Here is a 19,041-nt window from a genome sequence, read left to right as displayed (position 1 = left end):
AAGAACTTACCTTTGTCCCCAATTGTGCTTTAGCTGAGTGAACATGAGAAACCTGTTCTACCTAGGAGCTAGTGGTGGTGCCAGTCATTCTGAGTAAGCATACTTCGTTAATCTCCTCTGAACACGTATTTGTAGATGGTGGAAATCTATTTGAACGGCTGGAGGTTCTGAGCTCTTAAACAGCCCAAATTACCAGCGCCATGAACCGCTTTGCCATGTGGCCTTGTCACTGTGTTGCTATCCTCATTTGCCTCCAGTGTTTCTAGACAGGCATGTGCATTTAAAAAACATACTATAGGGAGTTCCCGTCGTGGCTCAGTGGACATGAATCCGACTAGGAACCATGAGGTTGTGGGTTCGATCCCTGGCCTTGCTCAGTGGCTTAAGGATCCGGCGTTGCCGTGAGCTGTGGTGTGGGTTGCAGACGCGGCTCAGATCCCACGTTGCTGTGGCTCTTGTGTAGGCTGGCAGCTACAGCTCCAATTAGACCCCTAGCCTGGGAACCTCCATATGCCGAGGGAGCGGCTCAAGAAAAGGCAAAAGGCAACAACAACAACAAAATACTATAAACGCAATTAGCTGTGCTTACAAATTTCAAAGTGGCTAATGCTAAAAAGAATAAAACTGCTCACTTAGCTCTCATTTGCCACAATCCTGTGTCCTACCTTTAAGTGAAGAGAGCAGGATGACACCACTTTTGTTAAAGGGGTATATCTACATATATGTACTGTTAGGCAGAACAATGAGGGCCATGTGCCAAAAGTAATAGTTGTTTCTAAGTGGTGGGATTATGGTGGTCAGACTCTTACTATATTAAAGACAGGTCTTCTATGTACCACTTGTCACAGGTGCTATTTTGGTTTTGTAGGATTATTGCCACTCCCACCCCTGCTTCTGATTATAAGCCTCAGGAAGGGCCATGTCTGTTTTCTTCACCATCATATCCCCAAAATCCAAGCACAGTGCTTCTCGCCTTACAGATAACTTCGATTTGTTCACTGAACGCATCTTTTCCAATTGCAGTAACCACTTGTCTCACCTGTTTTTACGAGGGCCAGGCCCAACTGACCACACTGTCAGGAGATGCCACGCTCTGGGTTTTCCTCTTCCTTTGGGGATACATCTTAAATTGTACTTTGCACTGCCTCACCTCCGACCTTATTCATTTGTAAAGGTGCGTTTTCATCTGGGCACTCCCTCACCTAATGCCATTGCTGGTAAAGACTACCAGTTGTCCTGGGTTTGGGATAAGGGGTTGGTTTTTTGTTTGTTTTTTCCAGCTCTGACTCCAAGAGTTTTGAAAATTTTCTTTCTGAAAAGTCTCTGGTTATAGGAGCCGTTGTGGCTCAGAGGGTTATGAACCCAACTAGCATCCATGAGGATGCGGGTTTGATCCCTGGCCTTGCTCAGTTGGTTAAGGATCCAGCAATGCTGTGAGCCGTGATACACGCGTTGCAGATGGCAGCTAGGATCTGGTATCGCTGTGGCTGTGGTGTAAGCCGGCAGCTGCAGCTCCAGTTCAACCCCTAGCCTGGGAACCGACATATGCTGCAGGTGTGGCTATAAAAAAAAAAAAAAAAAAATCTGTTTTTGGAAACTATCTCCCACTGCTTTTGTGTAACCCTATACCTCAAAGTTCTCCCTCTCCCCAAAGCCTGCTGATTTGCAGGTGGGGGTGGAGATGCGAGGGGAGTAGAAGAAACATTCAAGGTGAATGTCAGTGACCTCATGGCTAGCCTGAGTCACCTGGGCTCCACAGAGCGTCCAGGTCAGTTTTTGTGGCTTGAATACTAACAATATCACAGTTCTTGATATGCTTCTCTAGTTGAATTTGGGTAAAGATTAAAAGGTCAGCTGTTGAAAGGTCAACTCATCATATATAGTTAAAAACCTAAGAAAAATCAAAAAAAAAAAAAAAAAAAGGAAAAGGGGTGGTTTCCATTGTGGCGCACTGGAGACGAATCTGACTAACCATGAGGTTGCAGGTTCCATCCCTGGCCTTGCTCAGTGGGTTAAGGATCTGGCGTTGCCATGAGCTGTGGTGTAAGTCACAGACATGATTCGGCTCCTATGTTGCTGTGGCTGTGGTGTGGGCCAGCAGCTGTAGCTCCAGGTTCCCTCGCCTGGGAACATCCATATGCTGCGAGTGTGACCCTACAAAGCAAAACACAAAAAAAAACTAACTCAACCGGACCTGTGGTAGCACCTCTGCAGTGCCAGGACTCAGGGTCCACCCCTGGCGCAATGACATGATGGGTTATGGATCCACTGTTGCTGCAGCTGGGGCTCAGATACGATCCCTGGCCCAGGACTTCCATATGCTGAGGGGTGGAAAAAGAAAAACACTAACTTGTGTTTCTGAACCAGTGTCAGTTTATATCCATGTTAGCATTTACTGAGTATATTCTAGTAGGCCACTGGGAAGAGCAGTGGTGATGCTTAGAGCCACATCAATGTTTTTCGTCAGATCTTGTAAATACTCCATTTCAGAACAAATAGCTCAGAGCCCCATAGTGCCCCTGGCCTTCTATTTCCTTATCTCTAATTATACCTCATGCTGTAAACTTCCATTTCAACCAAGGGATGGTCTAAACTATACACAGTTGAACAACACAGGTTTGGACTCTGTGGGTCCTCTTATTCCGGGTTTTTTTGTGTTTTTTTTTTTTTTTTTTTGCAATAAATACAGTATTTGTGGGAGTTCTCATCGTGGCTCAGCAATTAATGAATCTGACAGGCATTCATGAGGACGAAGGTTCAATCCCTGGCCTTGCTCAGTGGGTTAAGGATCCGGCGTTGCCATGAGCTGTGGTGTAGGTCGCAGACATGGCTCTGATCCCACATTGCTGTGACTGTGGTGTGGGCTGACAGCTACAGCTCCAATTTGACCTCTAGCCTGGGAACCTCCATGTGCCTCAGGTGTGGCCCTAAAAAGACAAAAAAAAAAAAAAAAAAAAATACAGTACTTGTGTTTTCCTTTTACAGACCTCAAAGTTTGGGGGAAGTTTGTGTTTGATTAGAGATCACAATATGTGGAATCCTAAGAACTAGGGTTTGAGTCACAATTCTCTCCAAACTCTTTCAGCTCCCTGTCCTTGAATGAATCATTTACTAATTACTTTTTGAGGCAGAAATAGAGCAGTATTCATATTTTCAACTGCACAGGGTAGGGTAGGCACCTCAGCACCCCCAGTATTCAAGGGTTAACTGTACTTTATCCAGAATCCTGTTCAAAACAGCCTTTTTTGCACCATACCACCTCTTTCTATCCCACTTGTCCAAATTCGGCCATATTACAAGATTGATCCTCTTGATTTGACTAATGCATTATAGTTTTGTGCTAGACAAAACACTTAAACTGCCCATCTGTAAAATAGGCATGATACAATGCCACTATCACAGGACCATTGGAACGATAAAATTACACACAGCAAAAGATTCACCCTCCACAAAGTACTAGACACAGACCCATTAATGGCACAGGTCCACAATCCCTTATCCAAAATCCCTATAGCCTGAATTTTTCAGATTTTAGGGAGGTAATATAAAAAGACCTATAGGGTATAGAACCTATGGTAAAAACACTTATGTCCACAATAAAACGTATCCATATTCACACAAATTTCAGGTCAAGTATTGCTGCCAAATTAGTTTGGCAATAAACTCAAGAAAAAACTTGATTTTCAGAGCAATGTGGGTTTCAGAATTACAAACTTGTAGTAGCCTTCAACTTTTTGGTACCACTCACTTGGTAGTTGATTCCTGTTTCCATTACTTTGTTAGTGTAACTGGCAAAGAGGCACATAAACAGGAAGCCAACATCAAACCAGCAGAGTGGGCTTTGCTAGGTACATCAGCTACAACAGACGCCTGTACACTGAGGCTTCTGCAAAGCCAACAAGCCCGTAAATGAGGCAGCAACTGGGTGACAGGAGCCTGCCACAGTCAACTGTGGCCCTTCTGAGTGTGAATCTCCCACTCAGCCCTTTGATGTTATAGAAGTTTTCCTTCTAAGGCCTAAAAACCTAAGGCCCAAAATGGAGAAATGACTTATCAAAGTTCAGCAGTCTTAGACTGAGCTTCTTAGACAAGGTCACCTCCCTCTTTTTCCTTCCTGACACTTAACTAGTTTTAAAGAATAAGTAATTTGACACTTATTCTACCCTCAACCATTATACCATACTGCTTGTTCCAGGCCTAACAGGAAAGCAAATTCATATGCTACAAAGCAATTACCACTGTCCCAACAATAGGACCTTCCTGTGTCTGTTTCCTCACCTCTAAAGTAAGTATAATAATAGAACTTAATAGTTTATAGGATTAAAATGTATCAATATGCAAATGAACTTAATTACAAAATAGAAAACAAACTATGGTTACCAAAGAGGAAAGGAAGGGAGGGATAAAAATAGGAGTTTTTATTCTATATGTAGAATAAATAACCAACAAGACTTACTGTATGGCACAGGAAACTATATTCAATATTTTGTAATAACCCATAAGGGAAAAGAATATGAAAAAGTGTGTGTGTGTGTGTGTGTGTGTGTATATATATATATATATATATATATATATATATATACACACACATTTCATATATATATATATGAATCACTTTGCTGTACACCGAACAAAATTATAAATCAACTACACTTCAATGGTGTAGAAAAGTAAAATGTATCAATACGTAGGTAAGATGCCTACCTAGCACGTAGCAAATGCTCAGTAACTATTTTTACCGTGGTTGCAGGTGCTCTGTTCCATTGCTACACTTCAAATTTCCTTTTTGGAAAACATGTGGAAACCTAAGATAAATATCTTTAAAATGTTCCTGTTTGGTCTGCTGAAGACACTAGATTCAGGGGGAAAAAAAACTTCACCATAGTTATAAAAACAAGAAATAGAAACAGATTTCTTCCTGAAATAACTCGAATCCTGTTTCTCTACTGTGCTTTCATAACCCCACTTGTAAGACGCCATCATTTCTCACCAGGAGGGTACATCCTTCGCTAGCTGATATAGTTAGCTGATCAGGCCCACCCTCTTTGATGCCCACCTATAATCTGCACAGCATCCTCAGTGATTATGTTATAGTGCACATCCGATCAACAGCCATTCCTTGATTTAGGCACACTGGTAGCCAGTACGTCATATCTGTCTGGCAGATCTGTTTTGTTTGAATTTGAATGCCTTTAAGCAGACCTTCACTATTTATTATATCTGTTGATTGCATTCATTCAGATTCACACTGTTTACCTGCCTGGCCCCTGGAAGATTTGAATTTGTCGGCTACAGTATGCATTCCAGATACTGCAGCTGGCATGATCCTTCTAAAATGAGTAAGAGGCCATGTTTCTGCCTTCCTGTGCTCAAAAAGTGTAGATGTTAATTGTCAACTCTTTGTCTAGAGGGCCTCAATTCAGGACGTGTGTCCCTGCACGGTCCCCAGGGGTGCCAGAGACACTACAGCAAACAAAACAGACCAATATCTCTGCCCTCGTTAAGCTTAAGTTCCATCAGAGGAGACAAGTGCTATGGAGATAAGCATGGAAAGGGAAGGGAGTTTGGTGGGTACTGTTTCAGGTAGGCTGGCCAAGGAAGGCCCATAGAGATGAGAGCAGGTGCTATAAAGACACCAAGTTTGTAGGGGGTCCATTCCAGTCAGAAGCAGATACCTTGGCCTGGAATGCTGGAGGCCTGTCTCTCCAATATCTTTTCAGTTGAATCCCCATTAGCCTTTAGGAATCAGCTTAAATGCCATTTCTCCTAAGGAGCTTTTTTTCTACCATTCCCAGATAGAATGGCATTTTTCCTCCTTTAGACTTACACATACCTCAGACAGTTTCCTGATTCTGTCATTTGCAGATAGCGCCGTTAAAAATACTCATTGAAAAAAAAAAATTACTTACCTGAAGCATAAGCAGACATGAGGAGGCACTCTGGTGAAGCTCTCTTACTGCATTCTCCTAACACAGGGATGTTATCCTGGAATGCTCTGGAAAGAAAAGATTTTAGAATCCAAGTCCAGATTTTACTTTATCGGCTGAGGAAAACTGAACAAATCCCTCAGCCTTGTTTCACCCACCATCTGTACAGCAATAAAGCATTGTGATATGAAAACACATGATAAAGGCCCAACTCTGAAAGCATAGTCTAGGCTCTTAGTGTATTATACTGCTTTTCCTTCTTGGAAAGCAAATTGCCTTCCATCACATCCTCGGTGGTAGCTGTTGCCACAAGAGGGCACCATCAGCACAACTGAAAAGCATGGCTTCTTTCCCTTCTCAGATTCAACCAGCCCACCAGCTCATGCCAGCTTTAATTCCGTCGTGTGTGAACCTTGAGTGAAGAATGCCATTTGTGGCATTCCCGTCGTGGCACAGTGGTTAACAAATCCGACTAGGAACCATGAGGTTGCCGGTTCGATTGCTGGCCTTGCTCAGTGGGTTGAGGATCCGGTGTTGCCATGAGCTGTGGTGTCGGTCGCAGACATGACTAGGATCCCGCGTTGCTGTGGCTCTGGTGTGGGCCAGTAGCTACAGCTCCGATTAGACCCCTAGCCTGGGAACCTCCATATGCTGCGGGAGCGGCCCTAGAAAAGGCAAAAAGACAAAAAAAAAAAAAAAAAAAAAAAAAAAGAATGCCATTTGACAGGCGTATGATGGTGCTGAGCTTGGTACCACCAAGTCTATTGCAAACGGACCAGGAGAAACGAAGATCTAGCGTGGTGGTGAGGAGCAGACAGGTCTTTGGAGTAGAGCTGATGAGAATGGGAGTGTGGCCCCACAACCAAACTGCACAGGTGTACCTCCCTGAGCTACACCTGTGAACAAGGTTGTGCCAGGCCTCTACTAGAGGCTGAGTGCTGGCCCTGGTGAGCTCAGTCTTGGTGGATGGATGGATGGATGAACAGATGTGATGAGAGCTGCAGGAAGAAGTCCTGGGAGTACCTTGCCCTGCTTACCTGCTATGAATACATAAAGGTTCCAACTCTGCACCCTGCCCTTCTCAGGCAGGGCCTCTTCTCTGTTGCTCCCCAGTACCTGAGGCCCTGCTTAACTGAAGAGTCAAGCAAGGCAGTGAACCAGCAAGGGCTGAACAAAAGAGCATGTATCTCACAAATTAGAAAAAAAAGTCAAACTGAGGAGATAAAGTTGACTAAAACACATGCCTTAAGGACAGGCTCTTCAACAAATGTTAGCAGAAAAGCTGGGAAGTTCTGGTTGTGACTCAGTGGGTTATGAACCCCACTAGTATCCATGAGGATGCAGGTTTGATCCCTGGCATTGCCGTGAGCTGTGACGTAGGTCACAGATACGGCTCCGATCCTGAGTTACTGCAGCTCCGATTTGAACCCTAGCCTAGAAACATCCATATGCCACAGGTGCGGCCCTACAAAGCAAAAGAAAAAGGAAGAGGTGGAAGGGTGGAGGGAGGAAAGAGAAAGAAAAGAAAGAAAGATGATATTCCCATGTGGGAGAAAGTGGAGTTGACCCTTACCTTACGCCATGTACAAAAACTAACGAAACAGATCCACAGTCTTTGAAAAATTTAGTTTCCAAATGAGACAGGTTGGGGGGTGGGGGGATGCACTGAGGGTTTGGGACGGAAACACTATAAAATTTGGTTGTGATGATCATTGTACAACTATAAATGTAATAAAACTCATTGAGTAATTTAAATAAACAGATCCAAGACCTAAAATTACAAAATTCTTAACAAGAAAACCGAGGAAAGGCAGGACAATGGATTTGTCAATAATCTCTTGATAGGACACCAAAAGCATAGTCAATAAAAGTAAAGATAGATATCATCAAAATTTAAAACTGTATCAAAGGACAAAAAAAGGCAACCTCCAGAATGGGAGAAAGTATATGCAGATAATATATTTGGGTAAGCAGTAAAAATTCAGAATATTTATGAGGAACTCCCTACAACTCAAGAACAACAACAAAAAATGCAATTTAAAAAGTGGACTTGAGGCGTTCCCCTGGGGGCGCAGTGGTTAACGAATCCGACTAGGAACCATGAGGTTGCGGGTTCGATCCCTGCCCCTGCTCAGTGTTTTGGGGATCCGGCATTGCCGTGAGCTGTGGTGTAGGTTGCAGACGCGGCTCAGATCCCACGTTGCTGTGGCTCTGGTGTAGGCCAGTGGCTACAGCTCCGATTAGACCCCTAGCCTGGGAACCTCCATATGCTGCGGGAGCAGCCCAAGAAATGGCAAAAAGACAAAAAACATAAAAAATAAATTAAAAAAAGTGGACTTGAATAGAAATTTCTCCAAAGTATGTAAGTGGCCAATAAGCATATGAAAAATACTCATCACTGGAGTTCCTGTCATGGCGCAGCAGAAATGAATCCAACTAGGAACCATGAGGTTGCAGGTTCAATCCATGGCCTCGCTCAGTGGGTTAAGGATCTGGTGTTGCCATGAGCTGTTGTGCAGGTCACAGACACAGCTCAGATCTGGTGTTGCTATGGCTCTGGCGTAGGCTGATGGCAACAGCTCTGATTAGACCCCTAGCCTGGGAACATCCATATGCCGCAGACGCAGCCCTAAAAAGACAAAAGAAAAAAAAAGCTCATCACTAATCATTAGGGAAACACAAATCACAATGAGATACTACCTCCCACCCACTAGGATGCCTACTATCAATAAAACAGAAAGAACAAGTGTTGCCAAGGATGGGAAACTGGAGCCCTTGTGCATTACTGGTGGAAATGGTGCAGGGACAATGGGAAAGAGTATGGCAATTCCTTAAAAATTAAACACAGAATTACCCTATGACGTAGCAATTCCAAAAGAACTGGGAGCATGTTTGCACACCCATTCCTACTGATGTTGTGCCCCTCCCCTCAAATTCATATAGTTAAAACCCTAACCCCCAAAAAGCCAGTATTTGGAGGTGAGGCCTTTGGAAGGGAACTAGGTCATGAAAATGGGGCCCTCGTGGTAGGATTTGAGACCTTTTAAGAAGAATAAAGACACGTGAGGATGTCAGAAGATGGACATCTGCCAACCCAGGCGGAGGCTCTTACCAGATGCCAGATGTGCTGGCATTTTCATCGTGGACATCCCAACCTCTAGAACTATGAGGAAATAAACGTTGAAGGCAGTCCATGGCAATTTGTTACAGCAACCCAACTGACAGCTTGGTATGTCTGGCAGTATTATTCACAAGAGCCACAGGGTGGAAGAAACCAGTGTCCATCAGGGGATGAATAGATAGACAAAAGCTGGCATGGAATACAATGGAATATTACTCAGCCTTAATAAGGAAAGAAATTCTGACCCATGTTACAACATGGATACAACCTCAAAGGCAGTCACAAAAAGACAAATACTGTATGATTTCACTAACAATACAAGTTATCTAGAGTAGTCAAATTCACAGAGACAAAGTAGAAGACTAGTTACCAGGAACTCAGGGGAAGGGGGAAAGGGGAGTTATTTAATGGTTATAGATTTCAGTTTTACAAGGTGAAAAAGTTGCTTAACTTTCATAAATATACATACTACTATTAGTTGCTTAACAATGTAAATATATATAATACGACTGAACTGTACACCTAAAAGAATCAAGACAGTAAAATTTGTTGTGTGTTTTACCAGTTTTTCTTTTTTAAAAATGCCTTAAGGGAATTCCTGTCATGGCACAGCAGAAAAGAATCCTACTAGTATCCATGAGGATGCGGGTTCGATCTCTGGCCTCACTCAGTGGGTTAAGGATCTGGCGTTGCCATGAGCTGTGGTGTAGGTCGCTGACGAGGCTTGGCTCTTGCGTTGCTGTGGCTGCGGTGTAGGCCGGCAACTGCAGCTTCAATCCAACCCCCTAGCCTGGGAACCTCCATATGCTGCTGGTGTGGCCCTAAAAAAAAGCCTTAATGGACTTCTGCTACACCAGTTGGGTATACCATTAAATCCCAACACTCTTCATGGAGTTAGCATTAGATCCCACAGACTCAGGGCTCAGTCTCACAAGACTGTTCCCCTAACCCATCTTCAATGCAAATCATAAATTCAGATTGTTAGCTGTGCCTCTGACCACAGCTACAAATCACACCCTCTCCTCAGCCTTGATTACTTCGTTTATACAGAGTGGCCCACAGAATTCAGGAACACAGTTTACTTACAAAAGTATCAGTTTATTATAGAAAGGATATTAGCTCAGGAACAGCAGATGGAAGAGGTACAGAGGGCAAGGTGAGTGGGAAAGGGTGCAGAGCTTCCACGCCCTCCCCACCAGCCCCGCCCTCCTAGCACCTCTGCAGGTTCAGTAATCTGGAAGTGCCTGCATCTCCTGGCTCAGGGGGTTTTATGTAGGCTTCATTATGTGGACATGATTGATTAAATCACTGGCCACTAGTGACTGACTCAACCTCCAGCCACTCTCCCCTAGGCCCTCTTCCCTCCACTTGGGAAGTTCCAGTGGCTGAAAGTTCCAGTATAAATCACTCAGTGGGTTCCCCTGGCAACCAGCACCCAGCCTTAGGGGCTTTCCAAGAGTCACCTCATTAACATCAACTCAGGTCTAGTTGAAAGATGCTAACATTGGAAAGACACCCATTTCACCTTTAGGGCTCTGGAGCTATTGCAGGAACTAGAAACAAAACCAAATACTATAACATAAGGTGTTCCCATAGCTCTTATATGAAAAATTACACATGCGCACGCACACACAGACACACATACACACACATGCATGCACGCATGTGCAAAAAATTACAAGGGTTTAGGAGCTATGTACCAGGAACAAAGACCAAATATATATTCCTATTAAAAATCATACTACCACAATGGTAAATGTATTATTACTGGGTCTCAATCCACAAATCTGGATGCCATCCTCTTAAATTCGGACAGACGTATGGCTCTTGACCGTCTCTGTAGGCACTTAGAAATTTTAATACACGTGTTGAAGAAAAAGTTATTTATTGGATATCTTTACAAAAATATTTAGGCACATAATTTTCATATTTATGTCACCTGATTTACATATCGCAATCCTCAGTACCTTTTAAAAACACTAAAATGGTCATTTGGTAAATAGAATCTATATTGAAAAAATACTGTGATAGGCCAACGTTTGTAGACAAAAAAAAATCAGTTGATCATCAGCATGAGAAAGAAACATTTATGAACAAAATAATCTCTAAAAACATTTTTTGTGAGACAAAAATCTAACCAGTAGATTTCCTTTAAAAAAGTATTTTCAAAAAAGAAAGCTTAAAAAGAAGACCCACCGTAGAGTATCTCCTCATTCCACGATGAAGGGGCATGGTACGAAGAAGAAGCAGGAGATGGGTTTAGAGAACAGTGATGGCGCCAGAGGTTCACAAAGGCCAGCGACTGAGATGAAGCTGGACTCAAGCCAGCACGAAGTTAATGCATTTAATCGGGAGAAGGGGAGAGCGAATGTCTGACCGACCCAGGGGCTCCTTTAGGGTGGCCAACGGAAACCTATAACTGAATCACCCTTCTGAAGTGTCATTGTCTTCCTCTAAGATAGAAAATAATTTTTCTTTTTTGAAATGTATCAAAATATGCAAATACTTTTTTTTTTTTTAAAACAGGTGGAGGCACCTGCACCACACAAGAGTCACCCATGATTATATCAAGTAGGTATTTTTAAAAAGACCGTGAACAGAAACTGTTATTTAAAATGCATTCGAGAAGCAACAAAATAGAGGGTCGCATTTTAAAAGGTAATTTACACTGCCCGGGCCTCTAGCATTGAAGGAGCGCAAATTAATAAGAGTCTTACTCTTTGCCTCTAGTCTCACCATGAAATAAAGGACAGTGACATTTGCTGAGTGCCTAATATGTACTAGGCATTGTGCTGAGTAGTTTGCATCTGTTGTCTCATTTATTCTGAATGTTATTATTCTCCCCCCAGGGAAGGACAAATCAATTACAGCCCTGTTCATAGGAAGAACCAACATGACACAGCCCTGGGGAGGCAGGATACGTGCAGGAGAGGCAGGAGGGACCAGACTATGGGCACAATTCTAACAGCCTGGCACTCAGGGCTAGAGGACTAGTGTGAATCCCCCCTTAGACTAAAAAAGTGCTTCATTCAGCTCTGTGGGGGAGACACCCCTCGGCAGCGACGCTGACAACTGCGCAGGTAGCTTTAACTCATAAATCTGCTTCTTTTTCTCAACTAGAGTCTGGCTAAAGAATTACACATTCCTGGAGAACAAGATCCATGTCCTCGTCATCTCAGCTGCCCCAGAGCTTAGCATAATGCCTAGCATAAAACAATCTTCGCTCCCTAATCAAAACCATAATAACAAAAGCAAAGGCAGGCCCGCCCCAAATCCCGGGCACTATTCCAGACGGATCCAAAGTGAAACTCTCCTGTTCTTTCCGGGAAGACCCTACATCAGTATCACTGATGTGAGCTTTCCACGCATTCCTGGTACATAAGGACCTCAGAAAGCCTGCAAACATACTTTTCTTTCTTAACCTACAAGGCACGTTGGATCCTGCTAAGGACTGACTCAAAGAAGCAACAGCCATAGAAAGGAATTTAAAAAATCATGGGCCATTGGGCCATGTGTCGCCTGGCCGACCAGGGTTATTCAAAGTAATCTGGCACGGACTGGAAAACAGACTGGCCAAAGAGGGCTTTGCTGTGCCTGACTCAAGAAGAGGAGCCAGTGGTCACAGAATGCGGCTTTCAGGATTCTCACCACAGCTCCTCTGTCTCCAAGGGCAAATGAAGGATTTAACTCTATATGGTCTCTTTGTCTCCCAGGTGGTAGCTAACAGGCCAAAGAATGCTTGTCTTATAAGATGCTGGAATACCAGGTAAATCTTTTCATGTTCTATAATCAAGGCTGCAAATCGACTTCAACATGGTTGGCTGGGAGTTTCGGCATTGTCGCTGCCATGGCTTAGGTTTGAGCCCTGGCCCAGGAACTGGTGCATACCATGAGCACAGCCAAAAAAAAGCAGCCGGCCAGTCTATTCAATCTCCCCCTTCCCCAGGCTTCTTCCTCTTATCTTCAAATGCTGGTAGCTGGTGAAGCAGCCACCAAGGAATCAACAGGGACAAGGACAAAGCTTACACTGCTCTACTGCTTCGAGTCGGTCAGAAAGTTCAGCACAGGCCAGGGGCCCTGAGGTCATGTTCATTTAGGGAAGCTATAACCACACATGATTTCCTCAAATAACCCCGGAGAGATGGCAGATCTTCAAGGGAACCTGAGCCCCAAGAAGAAGCTCAACCCCTGATGGGGTTCTGGCCCAACACCTCTAAACGCAACCGAAGGCCTTTCATGCTGAGAAATTCTACCGCACAAACTACTTCTAACATCAAAGCGTCCTCCTTCATGTGGCTGATGGAAGGAGGAACAGAACTGCTCAAGTCAGCTCTCATGGCAGCTTTTCACTGTCCCCCGGCAAAATCCGGCGGTGGCAAGTAAAGTTCATAGCCAGAAGTGCCTGTCACCTGAGGCCAGCCTGAAAGGGAGATAAAAGCTCTCGCCTGTGGAGTGACTCCCCCTGATCTGCAAAGCCTGTTCCTCTTCGACTCCATATTCAATCAACCAGCGCCTCCTTGAAAGACTCGAGCTAGCTCGGCTGGCACCCCCATTTTCTCACTCCCTCAGAGAAGAAGAGCAGTTGTCAATGGCAGCATGGTTTCGGGGAAAAAAACAGGAATTTTGACTTATCATCAAGTCACCTCACTTTCTCTGAGTCTTGCTTTCGTATCAATAAAAATAGGGACAATTAGACACCATAAAATGTCTTGCACAGAGTATCCTTTTCTCCCGGCTTGAATTTTCTCCGCTCACAAAATACTGGAAACCAAGTTACAGGGAGCCTGAAACTTAGGAGCCAACCATGAGGCTACTTCTAAGGACCCAGCACCAAGGGCCAAGCTTTGATGCCGACAAACTAAAGTCAGGGAAATATACGAATATGAAAACGACGGCAACACGATCCTTTTTCAAAAACAGAAAGAAATCAAAACCTTCTGGGTCTCCCGTTGAGGCATCAAAACATGAACTGCTTAGGTCAACAACGCCCAGTAAACTGCGAACCTAATGAAATGGAAGTACCCAACCTCTTGCACACTGACTGCACAGCTGCCTGAGAAAACACGCCACCTCCAAAGTCAACAGGTGTCTTAAGCCAAGTCACACTACTGTGTGTGAGTTAACACACCCGACTCACCCAGAGAGGCAACTCAGGCAACGTCCACCCACAGCTGCTCTCGCAGGAGGCAGCCCAGCTCCCGAGAGGAGGGAGGATGTGTAGGAAGTGACCGAGAGATGTGGGACGGAGGTGGGAGGGTCCACAAGAAAGAGGGATGCTGCTCCGTTTAAGCAGAAGGGAAGGTGCTGGTTCTGACACTGCTGCTGCCAAAGTCCGAGCCTCCACAAGGCAGAAAATCTCAACTGCCTTTCCTCTCAAACCAAGGTATTCAGAAATGGAAGACAGAGCCGCGTGGATTCCAAGAGGAGGAAAAAGAGGAGCAACCAAACCCAGAGGCAGGAAGCGTGGCGAAAGAGATGGTGCTCACCTGCTTGCTGTTTTTCCCGGAGAAGAAAGGCTGAGCTGCGAGGTTTACGACGGCAGCTTTCCCCGTGCATTTGAGCTACAGTGTAGGATTCAGTTTCACATCGCTCTGGGCTGAAGACAGAGGCTTTTAAACCCATTCCCAGACCTGCGCTTTCTGAGAGCTGAAAAGTTTCCATGACTTGTTCCTCGTCATCACGTCTTCTGAATAAACCAACAGAGCTAAATTCTCGGTGTCACCCTTGGTCACTACAGCGGAAGCAAGATCAGGCATCTACTCCAACAATATCCTACCCCCAGCACGGAGCACAATGCCTGGCACGTATCACATACTCAATACGCTTTAGTTGAATGAGTGACTCAGATGAATAAAAGAGTAAAAAAGGCCTACTTCCTCCATCCCTTCATCATCCCCACCCCACCCCACAAAGAGGGAACAGGATATTTTCAAGGAACATACACTGCTCATCCCGTGAGTTCTCAGGGAAGCCAATGTGCAAACTCATACACAGCAAAGCCGCACCTGTTTCTTTAGTGCCAAAGGTGTCATCTCTGGCGAGAGCAGTGATGATATCTTTATGAAGAAAATGCAATCGCTCAGAAAGAAAATTCAAAGCAGAGGAAGTCAGATACTCAGCTGCGTTTCCAGCAAGAGGAATGCGAAGCTGCCTCCAGACGCAGCAATGGTGCGACTGATGAGGCTCCGGCTGGAGCGCTTTCTATCTGCAGCTCCCAGGGACACCTGGATGATCAAGCTATGGAATAAACTATTTTCAAAACATGGATGTTTCACCGTCAGCATCGAAGAAAAATAAATTAAAAAGCCCAGTACGTTTTCCAGTCTGATATAAATTAATTCGAATGGCATATTTAAAAGAATCAGTTGTAAGTTTCTCTCAAAAGATTTAAAAAGGCAGCAATCAATCCTCGGATTGTACAAGTGCAAAGAAACGGTATGTCCTCCGTAACCAAGACCCCTCCGTATCTGTGTAGGAAATGCCAGCGTCCCGAGCTGATCATAAACTTGGCCGAGGTGGCTGAAGCAATCCTCAGGTCATACTGCTCCTTTCCCCTTATTGTCCAGCTTGTTACTGGCCTCCGACTGTTTGCTCAGCTGCTCCTCAGAGAAAGTGATATAGGAATACACCAGGCTCCCAGCAATACTGCAAAAGAGAAAACCGCCATCAGGGAGGAAGGAAGGAAGGGCAGATATAACGGAGACCAGGGCAAGGGTGGGAGCTGCCTTTATACCTCAATAGCACATAAAATTAAAACATACTACAATTTCATCACCCAAACTAGAGACATTGCTGCAGCGTGGTATACACTGTTGTTGATGCTTTAGGAAAATGAATGTTTGTACATACTTGCCAGCAGGAGGACCAATTTTTTTTTTTTTTTTGGTCTTTTGTCTTTTTTTAGGGCCCCACCCATGGCACATGGAGGTTCCCAGACTAGGGGTCTAATCGGAGCTACAGCCGCTGGCCTACACCACAGCCACAGCAACGCGGGATCCGAGCCGCGTCTGTGACCTACACTACAGCTCACGGCAATGCCGGATCCTTAACCCACTGGGCGAGGCTAGGGATCAAACCCACAACCTCATGGTTACCAGTCAGGTTCGTTACCCACTGAGCCACGACGGGAACTCCAGGAGTGCCAATTTTATACAACTTTCCTGGAAGATAATTTGCTGAAATAAACACCTTACAATTCTGCTTGTCCTTTGATCTAGCAATCTACTTCATGAATGAACTGTATATATCTTCAGAGACTTGTAGACAAAGTATTTACCACAAAATTTATAACTGCAGAAAATTAGCTAAAGGATAAATGTCCTTCAGTAGGGAATCACATAAATTCATAACAGTATACCAGGCATCCATCGAAATGATATAAAATGAAAACCGGCAATGACATCTAAAATGAAAAAATAACCTCACAAGACATTAAAGACTTGCCCGATCCCATTTTATTGAAATGAACATAAACATGTACGTCAGTATACATCAGGAGTTCCCGTTGTGGCACAGCGGAAACAAATCTGACTGGTATCCAGGAGGATGTGGGTTCGATCCCTGGCCTCACTCAGTGGGTCGGGGATCCTAGGCCGGCAGCTGAAGCTCTGATTCAACCCCTAGCCTGGGAACCTCCATATGCCTCGGGTGCGGCCCTACAAAATAAATGAACATCAGAATAGAAATAAGTCTGGAAGGAACAAAACAGGAATATATTAACAATGATTACTGTGGACAGTGAGGCTATAGGTAATCTCTTTTCTATTTGTATTTTCTATGTTTTCAAAACTAATCATCCAAGACAAAGAACTATTATTTTTTCATACAAATAAAAAACTGTCTCCATCCGTAGGTGAATACAGAGATGTGGGGAGATTCACAGAGCTCGCTTCTCTGCACCTAGAGTCAATTCACAATGAAAACCGCACCATCTGCGCCCTCAGCCTCTGAGTCGCTTGTTGCTTCCCCTCACACTTGTCAAATCACACCGACCACCAGGAGGGTTCGCCTTTGGGGACAGTGATTACTCTTTTCTACTCTCATGTGGGGTCTTCAAGCCCACCTGGGCTGCAGCAGCCTCCTGCCCCCAAGTTTTAAACAAAGAAAGCTGGAGGGGCTCAGAGAGCTGACACGCTGAACTGCCCGCAGCCCTCCCACCAAGCCTGCCACCCAGGACTCCCTGGGGTCCCCAGCTGGCAGCCTGGTCCGTACTCTGCTTTCAGATGTCCCTGCCCAGGTCTGGCCTCCACCTTCTACCTGACCACCTGACTCATACACCTGCTGCTCATCTGATATCAGTTCTAGTCTCCTCTGGACTTGGGCATCCCAGTTCCAGGGCAGCTCCAGGAAGGAAAGAGAAGCCCGCCTCCTGCAAGTAAGGAAGCAGGATCATCAAATGATGATTAAGTCAGGGCACTTAATCATCAAATTGCGACCACTGGGAGTTCCCGTCGTGGTGCGGTGGAAATGAATCCGTCTAGGAACTGTGAGGTTGCAGGTTTGATCCCTGGCCTCGCTCAGTGGGTTAAGGATCCCGCGTTGCTGTGAGCTATGGGGTAGGTCACAGATGAGGCTTGGATCTGGCATTGCTGAGGCTGTGGCATAGGCCAGCAGCTACAGCTCTGATTAGACCCCTAGCCTGGGAACCTCCATTTGCCACGTGTGGGGCCCTAAAAAGCAAAAAAAAAAAAAACAAAAAACAAAAAACAAAAAACAAAAATTGCAACCATTTATTGATGTCTACCACGTGTCAGGCATTTCACATGCAATACCCCTGCAAGGTGCTCATTTTACAGATGAAGAAACTGGGTCCCAGAAGTCCTACGTGAACGTGCTTAGGGTCCCAGAGCATCCTCACGGGGGACCAGAAGAAAACCCAAGTCAGTCTGATTTTCTCCACTGAATGGGCTTCCTCCCTCTGGCTGCTGTTCTCCGGATCCTTATCGTGTTCCCTTCAGCCTCCCCACTTCCCAAGGCTCTTGAGAGTGCCCTGCACAGGCTTGGCACTTTGCGGCAGCACAACAAATAACTGCCGAACTTGTGCAACACTATAATGTACACCTGTAACATATAATAGTGTACAATAACGATACTTCAACAAAAAATGTATTAGTAAGAAAATAATAAGTGCGGAACGGAGTATGTGCAATGGCTCCATTCAAAGGCGGGAGCCTCATGACCTCATCTTTGAGCAGATGTTGAAAGCTTTGTCTTTCCCTTCATCTGGTACCTTTCTTCCGCATTTTTTTTCCCTCTTTTTTTTTCTTTTAGAATCTGATTTCTCTGATGCTTAGAGAAGCTTCTCCCGTTTTGCTAGTGCATCAAGGAGATGAGCTCCTTGGTAGCTGGGCTAGGACCCAAGGAGACAGATGGCTTACGGCCACTTTCCCGGCCAAAACGAAACATTCTTTGAGGTTCGCAGGTACACGTACATGACAGTCCATTGCCCTTTGCTTCCCAACCCCCCCGCCCCGCCAAAAAGGAGACTGGCTGCTCCACCTTTCACCCACCCTCCTCTGCATCCCCCCTCCCCCGACAACCTAAAATATCATAATGCTCTATTTTTTTCCTGTCAAGACATTCTGCTATGTTCATATTCAGCCGATTCCACCTAAACAGAAATAATGGGGCAGTGTAGGAGAGCAGACGACAAAGAATGCCCTGGAATTCACTCTGGACTTCCTCCTGATGGGGATCCTGGGCCCTACACCCCTGTTAGTGTAGCGAAAAAAAACATGAACCCTTGGTTCAAATCCTGAATATACTGCTAGCTCTGTGCTGTTATTAATTTCTCTGGGATTCTATTTCTGTATTAATAAAACAATACGATCTATCTAGGCTTGTTTGAGGATTGAGATATATATAAAGAACCAAGGAGGGGGAGAGGGAGGGAGTGGGATGGACTGGGAATCTGGGGTTAATAGATGCAAACTCTTGCATTTGGAGTGCATAAGCAATGAGATTCTGCTGCATAGCACTGGGAAGGAGCATGAT

The 19,041-nt window shown here is 44.8% G+C and overlaps 1 protein-coding gene across 2 annotated transcripts in view; it reads right to left on the bottom strand.

The window, feature by feature from the left end:
- SLC35D1 (solute carrier family 35 member D1) overlaps nt 10,917–19,041 on the bottom strand; it is a 63,470-nt gene continuing 55,345 nt past the window's right edge. For both annotated transcript variants that reach the window (XM_003127939.6, XM_021096493.1), the window contains one exon: nt 10,917–15,693. In XM_003127939.6, the coding sequence (XP_003127987.5) occupies nt 15,585–15,693 (109 nt within the window). In that variant the 3' untranslated portion in view covers nt 10,917–15,584. The remainder of the gene's footprint in view (nt 15,694–19,041) is intronic.

The sequence above is a fragment of the Sus scrofa genome, chromosome 6 (assembly GCF_000003025.6).
Source record: "Sus scrofa isolate TJ Tabasco breed Duroc chromosome 6, Sscrofa11.1, whole genome shotgun sequence".
Taxonomy (NCBI): domain Eukaryota; kingdom Metazoa; phylum Chordata; class Mammalia; order Artiodactyla; family Suidae; genus Sus; species Sus scrofa.
This window is presented reverse-complemented; position numbering and strand designations above follow the sequence as displayed.